The sequence below is a fragment of the Arvicanthis niloticus genome, chromosome 2 (assembly GCF_011762505.2).
Source record: "Arvicanthis niloticus isolate mArvNil1 chromosome 2, mArvNil1.pat.X, whole genome shotgun sequence".
NCBI classification, from domain to species: domain Eukaryota; kingdom Metazoa; phylum Chordata; class Mammalia; order Rodentia; family Muridae; genus Arvicanthis; species Arvicanthis niloticus.
Genome location: NC_047659.1, coordinates 121,747,259 through 121,760,682, shown reverse-complemented (window position 1 = coordinate 121,760,682; position 13,424 = coordinate 121,747,259). Strand labels below are relative to the sequence as shown.

Here is a 13,424-nt window from a genome sequence, read left to right as displayed (position 1 = left end):
AACAGAGTCTGATACAGGCTAGGCAAGAGTTCTGCCCCTGAGATATTCGCAGCCATTTTTCTTAAGCAAAGTTGGCAGAAGGACTGACTTCTCGGGCCCATTTTACTCGGGCAGGACATCAGACTGAAGTTTAGGATAAAAGACAAGTTAGTGATTCATAGGATGGACTAACTAAAGGTATTTTTCATGTTTTGAAAAGAGCTCTTAGGGTCCTGGTAGATGTGGGTAAAACAACAAAGAAATACACACCAAGGAGTTACTTACATTGAACTAGAAGACAAATTAACACAAGTGTCCACAATGGCTTCCCTTATTGCCTTTTTGAAGGCAGGCACTTGGATGGAGAACAAGGAGCCACAGACATAGGACACCAGCAAGTAGGCCCAAAAGAAATAGAAAACTGTTTGTCTTGAGGGAAACCATTTAGTATTTATATTTGAGGAAAGTTCCACAGTGTGCTGAATGTTTTCAGTTTCCATCTAACTACTGGAATGTTTAGCATGGGTTAGTTGGTTCTGTGCTTTGGCACCTCAATGTCTGCCGGCAGCCCTGTGAGAACAGAGATGAGAGACGACAGAGAGGAAGCCACAGATTTAATGGACACTTGGGAGATACTTGAGCTGGCACCACCTGCTCTGCAGAGGACCAAATTATTTTCAGCATAACTCTAACGTATTATTTATTGCTCATGAGGACCACTACTGGCCCGCTTCTGGTGTATCCTCTGAAATTACGACTAATCGCATTTTTGGGTGCCTGTGGCAGAGGGTCCATCTTGCTTGCAGTACAGCAGTAGTCCCCATTGTTGCATGGCTTTTTCACCAGCTCGCTGGATTTGCAGTGTTTCCTGCAGTGTCCTCTTATGACCCAGCAAGCTTTGCGGCACCTGTAGACTGACAAGAGTAAAGAAGGGCTGTAAATTCAAGATTTGGGGCCTCATCTGAAGGAGCTCCTTCAGCTATCTCCACAAGAGCCCAGACTCATTGAAAGGTAATTATGCAAGCAAAGCAAAGAAAGGGCCAGTGTGCCATGTTCTCAAAGATCTTCCTATCTTCCTACCAATGCCAAAGAAACACTAGCTGACAGGAACTGGGATGATCAAAAGCTGTGTGATTTTGCAAATAAATTAGGTGCACAACATGCTAACTTAACTCTGTGCCAGCTGGGTTATTATTCCCAAAGACACAAAATTTTAACTCCAACAAGGCCTTACGATTGTCATCAGAAATTTATTAATAACCTTTGCTTCAGGAATAAGGAAGCTCTTGGAGGCAGTGAGTGGGCTTACGGTGGTTCTTGGATACCATCATGAACCAAAGTGGTCCCCCGTAGACTCATATATTTGAATGCTTGGTTCCCAGTTGGTGGAACTATTTGGGAAGGACTAGGAGGTGTGGCCTCATTGGAAGAGGTGTGTCACTGAGGGGTGGGCTTTGAGGTTTTAAAATAACCACGCTTTTTTTAGTCAGCCTGTTGTCCTTCATGGTTGTTGTCTCAATACGAGAACACTAAGCTCTAGTTCCAGCACTATGCAAGCCTGTCTGCTCCCACGCTCTCCCCAGGATGGTCATGGACTCATCCTCTGAAACTGTTAGTCCCCCCAGTAAACTCTTTTTTTCTGTAAGTTGCCTTGGTCATGGTATCTCTTCTCAGCAATAGATAAGTAACTAAGGACAGGTTATAGACTGTGGTAATGATCATATGTTCACTTCCGGATCCATCCACTAGCCCACATTGAGTACATATAGCTCCCGTCTGTCAATCATAGCTTGATAAAGTGGTTTCAACAATGAGCTGGCAATATAATGAAATCAACATGGGAGACCTCGGATGTACAGCTATAGAGACTCAGTCACTGATCCCCACTTTAACACACATCACCACTTGCTCTGTGGATTCGGCTCACTATATTATAGGTCTCTGGGACTCACTCCTTCAGAGCTTTGGATTAAGCCAGTCAGAAACAGACTTGCAAATTAGCACTCCTGATGATTCAGTAGCTGGTGCTGATGGTGCGGGCTGAGAGAACCAATATGCTGTAATGGAACCTTTGTCATCTTTGGAAGACTATCCACACAACAGTCAATTCTCAATAGACCCATCTTACAGAGCCTGGGGTTGCCACGAATAAAATAGGTCTGTGAAAGGCTTGTTGGTAATCTTACAGAAAACGTCTGGGCAGTTCTAGTACTCCAAGACTCATGGAAGTTGTTACTAAGGTAGCCCATCTGTCAAAATGTGTCTGTTGCTAGGCTGGGGAGATGGCTTTTAATTTGAAAGCACTAGTTCTCAGCTCAGTCTTTAACTCTAGTTCCAGGGATTTGGTGCCCTCTTCTGGCTTCTGCAGGCACTGGGCACTTGAATGGTGCACATCCATACATGCATGCAAAACAACCAAATGCATAAAAGAAAGCAAATAAATCTAAAATTTATTTTAAGAATTGTCCCATTGATTGTTAAGTGTACCTAAATGGATTTTCTAATGAAACACATTTGAATTACGAGCAATGAAATAAACAAATAAATCAGAAAACACATACAACATCATCCTCCATTTGTTGTGTCTAGATGTTGGATTATTAACTACAAATGTTCTCCCAGAGTCACAGAGGTTTTTCATAGATGCATATCTATTGTACAAAATTCCAGTTTCACACAGGCAATGTCTTTGATGGCAATCATGGTCTTTGACTGTATTTAATCACTCCCATTCCCTCTCCTTAATTCCCTTTCTTCTTTTCCCTCTCTCCCTAGTCTCCTCCCTTGCCTTGGTCTCCCTTCAGCTTTCATGTCACCTACAGACCAATAGAAACAGTTTGTGGGTCTATAAAGAATCTATAAAGTGAGAGGAAACACATGAGGCTGGCTTTGGTTTGGTTTGGTTTTTGTTTGTTTTGTTTTTCGAGACAGGGTTTCTCTGTGTAGCCCTGGCTGTCCTGGAACTCACTCTGTAGACCAGGCTGGCCTCGAACTCAGAAATCCGCCTGCCTCGGCCTCCTAAGTGCTGGGATTAAAGGCGTGCGCCACCACTGCCCGTCTAGAGACTGGCCTTTTCGTATGAATTATTTTGCTTAATATGATTCTAACAATCTTCTGGAAAATGATACAAGTTGATTCTTTTAATAGTTGAATCGGATTCTGTTGTGTACACTGTACACAGCATACTTTATTTACCTTTTTACAAGATCCAAGCGGATCCTAACCCCTGGCTGTTTTGAACAACTCTGCCACAAACACCCAGTGCAGACATCTCTAGGATGTCACTTTAGAGTCCTTCATGTATATACCCAGAAGTGATTTAACTGGGTCATATGATAAGTCTATTTTTAGTTTTTTGAGGATCTTTTGTACTGATTTTCATGCTGGTTACATCAATGTACCTTGTCACTAACAGTGTATATGGATTTCCTTTCCCCACATCCTCACATCTGTTGTTCTGTCCTGACTAGGATGAGATAAAATCCCAAAGTGTTTTTTTTTTCCCTCATGACTAAAGATATTCAGGGTTTGGAGAACTAACCTCTGGGAACTCAGCCGAGTGCTTAACCAGTAATGGCTTCTAATCACTGCCTCTGCAGGTATGGTGGTACATACCTCTAATCCCAGACTTGGAAGGCCCTGGCAGGATTTAGAGTTTTCAGCCAGGGTTACACAGTAGATGCTATCTTTAAAAGGAGGACAGAAGATGAGCAGGGATAAAGATGACACTATTAGTGATACTGTGCCATGCTTGCAGACCGGAACTGGAACCTGGCATAACTGTCTCCTGAGAGGTATCATCCAGCAGCAGATGGAAATAGATGCAGAGACCAACAGCCAAACATCAGGTGGGGCTTGAGGAGTCTCATGGGAGAGAGAGAGGGAGAGAGAGAGAGAGAGAAAGAGAGAGAGAGAGAGAGAGAGAGAGAGAGAGAGAGAGAGAGAGAGAGAGAATGAGAATTGAGTGACCTGGATGAGTCAAGGACACCACAAGAAGACCTACAGAGTCAACTAATCTGGCCCCAGGGTGGCTCACAGAGACTGAACCACCAACTAAAGAGCATGCAGGAGCTAGACCTAGGTCCCCTACACATTTGTAGCAAATGTGCAGCTTGGTCTCCATGTGGGTCCCCTAACAATTGGGGTGGGGGCTATCTCTGACCCTCTGCCTGCCATTGAATCCCCTTCCCCTACCCGGACTGCCTGGTTGGGCCTCAGTGGGAGAGAATGTGCTTAGAGCTGCTGGGACTTGAGGTCCCAGGGCGAGATGATACCCAAGGGAAGCTTCCCTGCCTCTGAGAAGAAGAGGAGGGGGTTATTGGGAGAGGGATTTGTAGTGGTGGGACTGGGAGGAGAGGAAGGAGAGGGGCTGCAATCAGGATGTAAAGTGAATAAATAAATAAATTGATGGGGAAAAAGAAGGACACAAAGCTGGGTTGGGAGGGAAGGAGGATCTGGAGGAGTGAGGAGAGTAAACATGATCAAAACACTGTGCAAAATTCTCTAGGAACTGTTTTTAAAGTTACCTCCATTCAAATTTATTGCCTTATCTAATTTAAGAGGAAACACATATAATTTTAATTAAAAATGCCATTTAAGTATCAGGATGAAAACAGGTAAAAAGGAACAGTTAGAAAAAAATCTATGTAATAACACTAAGCACAAATCTATTAGATGCTGGGCCTCTAATCCCAGCATTTAGGAAACAGAAGCAAGCAGACCTCTGTAAGGCCAGCCTGGTCTACATAGTGAGTTCCAGGCTAGTCAGGCTACATAGAAAAACCCTGTCTCAAGCACACACACACACACACACACACACACACACACACAGCAAAAAGAAATAAAAATACATGTATCGAGCTCTGAATGTTGATTTTTAAAAAAACAATGATAGTTTACTGAGTGCACGTTGGAGTGTAGCAGGCTGGACTGTCGCTGTAGTACCACCAAAAGCCAAAACCTTACTTTTAGTAGAAGCATAACTGACTTCCAGAATTGTGTGTAGTTATCGGTGCACAGCTGGCTGGACCACCAAGAGAGATTGTACATGCAGCTAGCACTTAAGAGGGTCTTTGGGACTTTTCCTAGTTAATATTTCTCTCCTATCAAGGTACTCTTGTCCTGACCTCTAATACCTCCAGACAGACTGCAAAGTAAATAAATAAATAAATAAATAAATAAATAAATAAAGGATAAAATAAGCTGGGCAGTGGTGGCACATGCCTTTAATCCCAGCACTTGGGAGGCTGAGACAGGTGGATTTCTGAGTTCGAGGCCAGCCTGGTCTACAGAGTGAGTTCCAGGACAGCCAGGGCTACACAGAGAAACCCTGTCTCGAAAAACCAAAATAAATCAATCAATCAATAAATAAATAGGATAAAATATAATTTAAACAAAAGCCTCCCATCTTCAGTGCTCAGGCCCTGGGTTGTGTAGCTTTGTGACAGTGCACTCTCCTTGTGGTCAGGGAGCTGCCTTCCCAGCTGCCCCTCCTTGAGTCTTGCTTGTTAGTGAATATGATTTGGTTTCTTTAGCACAGGGTTTGTTTAGTAACATTCTTCCTCCTTTCTAAGTACGTGTGGGGTTTTGTGTGTGTGTGTGTGTGTGTGTGTGTGTGTGTGTGTGTGTGTGTGTGTGCCTCTGTCACTATTAATTTTATTCACCGTGGTGACAAATATGATTGGTGTACTATTAGTTAATGAGACTTTCTTAGTGGTCTAAAATGTGTTCTATTTGGGGGCTCATAAAGAATATCTGTTGGTTATAGTTCATGTTCACTAATTGACACTTTAAAATGTACTGGCCAGATTCACAGTCTGGTTTTCTTACTCGAGTGTGAAGACCTGGGTTAAGGACTGGAGGTATGGGTAGAGCATGCCCAGGGCTCTGGAACTGATCTCTTGCACTAGAAAATATTTCTTGGTGGATGGAATGAAGAACTGTGAATACTATTAACTGTTTCTCTAAGAGGATTGTCACTTGTTAGTTTGAAGATGTGGAAGCTTAAATTACAAGTGCCAGTGTGTCCAGTTCCTTGATTACTAAGCATAACTCATCTGCTAATTATTTATGTATTTCCCCTTGAACTATTTTATCATATATGACTGATATTCTAAGTTTCTGTTAGGATGTATTTGTCTGAAATTATACTTTACTATTTTGATATTTTCATATCTTTATATCAATTTTATCTGTCATCAATTTTTTTGATACAGGGTCTTTTTAAATAGCCATGGCTGGGCTGGAACTCACTATGTAGACCAGGCTGGCCTTGATCTCACACAGATCTGCTTACTTCTGCCTCCCAAGTGCTGGGATTAAAGACATGTACCACCATGCCTAGCAGATTTATTTTATTTTTAATTGTGTGTTAATTGTGTGTGCGCGTGCGCGTGCACGTGCGTGCGTGTGCATCTGTCTGTCTGTGAATGTGAGCACAGATGCCTGTGGAGGTCAGAGGCATCAGAACCCAAGAACTGAAATTACAGCAGCTGTGAGCCCCTTGACATAGGTGCTGAGGCTAGAACTCAGGTCCTCTGGAGTAAGAGCAAGTGCTCTTAGCCTCTGAGCCATCTCTCCAGCTTCCAAATTTGTGGTTTTTATTCAACCTATTATTTGAGTTTCTTTATCTCATAAGAGAGTATATGCTTTTATTTAATGAGTCAAACATTATAATTATATTTAGGCTTTACAATTTTCTATTTTTGTAGTTTTTTCCCTATTTACCATTTCAATTAAATAGACTAGGATTCTCACCTCTGGTTTGAAGCATCTACCCTCACTGACAGCTTGTCTCACTATTTAGCAGGTATTTGGGAGTGTGCTCACACCCGCTCCCTTTCTCTTCCCTTAGATTTGGCTGTCTTCTCCCTACCCATGCTATCTAAAACTTAGAGGCAACTCAGACATTCATGCTCTCACTCTTGAGATGCCTGGTTCTTTCTCTTTTTGTCATCATGGGTTGTACTCAGGGCCTTGAACTACATCCATTACCCTCTATCCTGGCTTTCAAAGTCAACTATAGAACAACAAATAATTGGTCAGTCTGACATGTCATGAATCCCAATGTCCTTCTGGATGGTTTCCTTGTTTATTTGGATTTCTCCTTATTTTCAAGATAGATCTTTGTGTGACAAATCTTTGCAATCTCAGAAGCTGGAAGCCCTCTTCCCTAATCTCCCATGTGTGGACAGCAGTGTAGATATATAACTCACTGTGGCACAAAGACCTTGTCTGGCCAATGTAGAATCTTTCTTTTCCTTTCACACCAGCTATGATGGAAGGTTTCTCCAGCCAGCTTTTTATAAGTTTGTATGACAAATGCCTTTACAGATCTTTTAAAGCCCCTTTGCACTAGAAAGGAATTTATTTCCTCGATATGTATGGCTCAAAGGAGACTTTGAAAAAGTGCTCATAAAAACTTAAATCATAAAATTAGTCTTGACTTGCCAAGTCAACTTCTGAAAAATTATTTAGAAAACTTTGTCCAAGTGGGAAAATTCAGTTGTAGTTGTTGTTTGCTTTGTGAAAGATCTGGAAATACTTAATTTTAACCCCCAATAGGAAATAGATTTATACACTTTCAGTTATCCGTATGATGGAACAGCATGTGACTTCTAGAAGCTTTGAGGCCGACGTCAACCAAAATGTTGAGTATATACTGCCAAGATAAGTACTTTAAAAACAATGCATTACATTTTTACTAAATATGCATGTGAAACTACATTCACATACATATTTATATGGACTTTTATATGCATAAAGAAAAGGTTTTTCACACACCAGAATAGAGCCATCATCTCTTTTCAAAAAAAAAAAAAATCCAAGCTATATAAACAGTAATTTCAAAACACTGACCATTTGTTTATAGAATTATATTGTAAACCACTAACTGAGTAACAGACTTGAATGACTGAGATAAATCAGCCAGGTCTACATTTTCTTCCACATGATCGCTTTGTGAACACTTCCATCTCAGAAAAGGAGAACAGGGACTTCATAGAAAGCAATAATAGGACTTAACATCTAAGAAAGGCTTCAAGACTCACCATCGGTGGAGACTGGAAAAATTGCTGAAGTAATACAGACCCCAGCGGGATCATTGGGACATTCATTGAAGCAAATAGCAGGGCAAAGAGCTGGGCATCTGATACCTGCCCAACCCTACAGCCCCAGGGATGCTGAACAGATACACTCCCAAGCATTCTGCTCAGGGTAAGTAGTCCAGTAGATTTCAGGTACCTCAGAGACCTCTGCCCACAATGAATGCAAGGCCATCATAGCCACCACCACCCCCCCGCCCCCAGCAATTCCCCCAACCTAAGTCCCTCATCATTTTTCCTTGGTTCTGTTTACCTGGAAACAGCTGGCACAGGATAAAAAACACCAAAAGATTCAGGAGCAAGTATTTCATGATCTTTGAGAAGGTCTTAGCACATCCAAGAGTCCAGGACATTCTGTGATTGGGCTCCAGACTCAGGTTTTATTTGCTTCCGTGGGGTGGAGTTCAGAGGGTGATCCATGAGGAATGAATGACTCAGCATAAAGAGCATTGGCTCTTGGCCAACAGCAGTAAGTGATTGTTCACTGCTCAAAACAGTATTCTAGGTACTTGGACAAAGGGCAGAAGAATGGAAGAGAGTTAGCGACATCATGCAAGTACACACAGAGTGGGTACATGCACTAGGAAGTCTTCCTTTTACACATGGGGTGTTGATAGACTTTGCTCCTAGCCTCTCATTATACATCAACATGTGTTACGTTGCATGGGGGTCAGCTGAAGACCCTTTGTGGGCAGACGCTGCCCCTTTATTGTGTTTCTAGGGCTTAGAGATGTCAATTGTAGGTGCCTTGTGAAAGAATCTTTCAATGACATGAATGAACATATTTTTATATAAAGTTGAGTGATAGAAACCTGGAGTGCACTCTTCCTGTAACTGTAGCCAAATTCCTTGAGGCCGACCTTTCTCCAGCTCCTCCTGCCCACCCCCCCCCCCCCCCCGCTCTCCATGACTTCTGGTGACAATTCTACCCTCTGTTCCATTAAGTCAGCTTTTTATACTCTGCATGTGATTTCCCATCACAGTTGGTTGAAGAGACCAATCTCTCCCCAGGGTGTCTTCCCAGTGTCTCTGTTGAAGACGTCTATGGTCATGTTGGAGACATGTTGGAGCCTTGTTGTTCTACTTTGTGTTCTGCCCCATGGTTCCATGAGCTGTTTTCATATGAGTACTGCGCTGTTTTGATTGCAACACCATTGTAGCATATTTGGCAGTCAGGTAGGAGCATGTTTTGAAGCTTCCTGCTTTGTTCTTCAAAATTGCTTTGATGTATATGTGTTTCATACATTTCATTCATACATACATTTTTAGCTCTTCCTTCTTGTTGTGAGCAACGCCATTGGAATTTTGATGGCAATCCATTGAATCTGTAGGCCAATTTGGGTAATGTATTAATTACTTTTCTGTTGCTGTAATAAAAAAAAAAAAAAAACCCATGTCAAATGCAACTCAGAGAAGGAATGGTTTACATGGGCTGATGACTCCATCACCATCATGGCAGGGAGGTCCAGCAGCAAGCAGACATGGTGGCTAGGGCAGGATGCTGAGAGCTTTTATTCCTTACCACAAACATATCCTTCATCATTACCACAAGCACAAAGCATAGAGAGCCAACTGCAGGTAGGATGGATCATATGCTCTCAAAGTTGGCCCTCAGTGATACACTTCCTCCAGTAAGGCTATGCCTCCAAACAACTGGGGACTCAGTGCTTACACACATGAGCCTATGATAGATGATATTCTTGTTCACAACAGACCTTTTAACAATATTAATTCACCCTTACCATGAGCATGTGGTGTCTTCCCACTTTTTGCATCTCCTTCACTCTCTTCCATCAATGTTTTATACAGTTTTCATTGTATACATTTGGGATGGTTTGAGTACATTGTTCTGTATAGACTAAGGTTGTAGTTGATGGAACTGTTTGGGTAGGCTTAGGAGGTCTGTCTTGCTGGAGAAAGTACATCACTGGAGAAGGGTGTGGAGGTTTTCAAAGCCACACAATGCCATCCACAGTTCACTGTCTGCCCAGTTTGCAGATCAAGGTGTGAGCTCTCAGCTTCTAGCTCCAGCCACCATGCTGGCCTGATACGCCACTTCCCTGCCATGCTAGTGATGGACTCTAACCCTCTGGAACCATAAGCCCCAAACAAACTCTCCCTTACACAAACTGCCTTGGTTATGGTATTTTATTACAGCAACAGGAAAGTGGCTGAGACCCATTGCCTCTTTGGTTTGAATGAGTGGAAGATCCTGAGGTTGTATTTTACCGATGGACACTTTAAAAAATTGTGTCCTATTTCTGCTTAAAAAAAAAATGAATACACCTGAGGTTTGGTGAACCCTTTCAATCTAAATATTCACATCTTTCTTCAGTTGTGGACATGAAAGCACAAGGAAGTGTCAGAGCCTTTCCCCAAGTCAACAGTTTCTACCCTTTGTTATCCATTGGCCACTATGAGTCCCCTCCCCTACTTACCTCATACTCCATCCGATTAGCTATCTTTGGCATCCATTTTCTTTCCCTTTAATGTGATTTTAAACTGATTGCACTGTTTTGAGTTCTAGAAGGTTTTCCTTATGCTTCATTTGTACTTCCTTGAGAGTCTCTGTTGTGCCAACATCTAGACTTTCATCTGGTTCTTCTATTAGTTTTGCTTCATCAAGGAGACAGTAGGAGTGAACAAATGGGCTCTGTCTGCACTCCTTGGCCCTGTGGGGAGCCACTAATCATGGGACGATGGTTCATTAAATACCAGGGAGAGCAGGTGCTATGACAGATGAATTAATTGTCTAGAATTTTCTTTTATTTTTTAAGGTTTTATTTATTTATTTTATGTATATGACAAGTACACTGTAGCTGTCTTCAGACACACCAGAAGAGGGCATCAGATCCCATTACAGATGGTTGTGAGCCACCATGTGGTTGCTGGGAATTGAACTCAGGACCTCTGGAAGAGCAGTCAGTGCTCTTAACAGCTAGGCCATCTCTCCAGCTCGATCCTGGAATTTTCATGCTGAGCTGAAAAAGCGGAGGTTGGTGGTCACATGCCTTCATTCTACCGGGCCAAGGAGATGGAGCTAGAGACTCCTTATCTTTGGTCTCACAAGTCATCTCATAGGATAAACACCCAAATACAAAGTAGGGTTGATTGGGAGCATCTACAACAGATGACCAATACTGCTGTCTCTGAGCGAAGGGCTAGAATTCAGACCCATGGGAATCTGTCATCAGAGATTTAGGACATGGACATACTTTCTGTGGCACAACCTTTCTCAGATAGAAAGTCGGCTCCTCCCAGGGCAGCCTTCCCTTGCAGCCTCTCTCAGCACCACTGGCTTCCCCTGGGCCTTGGTTTCATGAAGCGTCCCTTCCCCCTTTTTCAGGTTCAGACTCTCGACTGTTTCTCTTCCTTTCTCAGAGAGGGCTCCTTATCTGCTGTGCATCTTTGTCTGACATCCAGGGAGCCCTTAAGTTCTTTGCCCTTAAGGACTTTGTAACGTGTCAATAATTTCTTTTATGAACTCCAGCGTCCTCTTCAGTTGATCAAATAGTGATCTTATTGTAATCTTATGTGGCTCAAGATTTGTCTATTAGATCGAGGGGGCAAGTTCACGAGAGAAGCTATTTGTAAAACCTGGAAGTGTATTGGCGATACCCCCACCTGCATCTTGTGTGGACACACTAGAGGCCCCTCCTTTTTACTGAATTTCTTTCTCAGAGTTATGAGGGCAGGGGAAGGGGGATGAATTACCAAGTTGGACCTTTCCCTGCATAATGTCTTATCAAGCTGAGACTTCTGATATCTGGGTTGTAGCAAGCATAACAAGTATCTGCTACTGTTTTGTTAAATGTAATTTATCATTTAGCTCATTTTTTATCATGTGTGTCCCCGTGTGTGTATCATACTGTACATGTGTGTACCCATGTGTGTGTATGTGTGTGTTCCAGAGGCCAACTTCAGGTATTGTTTCTCAGGAGTGCTAGCCACTTTCTTTTTTCAGACAGTGACTCTCATTGACCTGGAGTGTACCACTTTGGCTAACTTAGCTGGCCAGTGAGCCCTGAGATAGCTGCCTATTGCTGCGTCTCCAGCCCTGGCATAAGAAAGGCATGCCATGACATCTGGCTCTTTTCTAATGTGTGTTCTGGGACTTGAACTCAGACCCCCATGCTTACAAAGACAAGCACCTTACCAACTGAGCTATATTCATGTCCTCTTTGCTGTTGTCTTACAACCAATATCAGTATCCTGGTGACTTAAAGGGGCAGCAGACACTCACACCTCTCCCGGTTCCTATCGTTTAGGGCCTGAGACATATCTGGGCTAGGTAATTCTGGCTATGGCCTCTCCTGAGGTTACAGTTAGCTATCAACAGAGACAACAGGGACCTTAAGCCTCAGGGGGATCTAGAAATTGTTTCTTTTTTGTGGATGATAAGTTGGTGTAGACTACTGGTGGATGACCTCTGTTTCTCTCTACCTGAAAACCAGGTAACAGATTTCCAGGGAGTGAACCATGACTAACTCTGGGAGATGGACAATCCTATTAGCATGGAGGGAATTACCATCACCTAAGAGATTTGTAAGGCTCATCTCTATGTCTACAGCATTCCCAGAGAAGATTAATTAACCAGGAAGATCCAACCTGCATGTGGGCAGTGCTGACCCAAGGGATGGAGATATCTGGATGGAATAAAAGAGAAAACAGAGGAAGCCAGTGACACTCCAGCGGTTCCCCCTTCTCTCTGCCTCTTGTCCAGCATGTGGGAGCGTCTTGGCCACACATCCCCGATACCATGAGGATATTGCCAAGTACTTATGGCCAAACAACCATGCACCAAATCCTCAGAAGTTGTGAGCCTAGTTGAGTCTTTCCTTCTATAAGGGTTTATGTCTAGTATTTTGGTCAGTTTTGAAAAGCTAACTTATTTCTCTGTCCAGGGTCTGCCTCCTTTCTCAGTGAATGGATTCCCATTGGTTTCAGGGAGCCTCTGTCCCACCCTAGCCACTACCCTTCTTCTTTCTTTGGGGGGACTCAGAACCTGGCCACATACCACTTTGTTTAAAATTTATTCCCTCTTGCCTTGGTTTTGTAGGTTTTAAGTCTGTTTGGCTTCTTTCCTCTGTAGGTAATGAAGCATCTCCAACAGTTAGCTTCATAACTGTGAGACTTTGCTGTGGGTGCAGAAGGGAGTTGTGGGAAACCAGGTCATGAAATCCCTGGATTTGTCTGTCCCTTTCTCCAGGGGCCCCTTAGTTTGCTCCTCTCTCACTCCTGTGTGTCATCCATTTGTAGGTGGATCTTTCTTGTGGTCTTTGGTGCTGCAACTTCTTCTGAAGCTCTGATGCCAGGTGGTATAAGTCCCCAAACCCTGTTGTT

General features: G+C 42.9%; 1 protein-coding gene across 1 annotated transcript; it reads right to left on the bottom strand.

Moving 5' to 3' along the window:
* Window positions 1-576: 576 nt before the first annotated feature.
* LOC143441203 (beta-defensin 127-like) lies at window positions 577-8,428 on the bottom strand. Its single transcript, XM_076928298.1, has 2 exons — window positions 8,335-8,428; window positions 577-893 (listed from the first exon to the last, which is right to left on the bottom strand). Exons 1-2 carry the CDS (start codon window positions 8,390-8,392, stop codon window positions 676-678), a joined length of 276 nt encoding a protein of 91 aa, XP_076784413.1. The 5' UTR covers window positions 8,393-8,428; the 3' UTR covers window positions 577-675.
* Between the last annotated feature and the right edge of the window lie 4,996 nt (window positions 8,429-13,424).

Excerpts from the sequence above, each read along its gene's own strand:
- LOC143441203 (XM_076928298.1), bottom strand. The coding sequence starts at position 8,392 with ATGAAATACTTGCTCCTGAATCTTTTGGTGTTTTTTATCCTGTGCCAG. Across the intron at positions 894-8,334 it reads CCTGTGCCAGCTGTTTCCAG|TCTACAGGTGCCGCAAAGCT; the intron begins GTAAACAGAACC and ends TACTCTTGTCAG.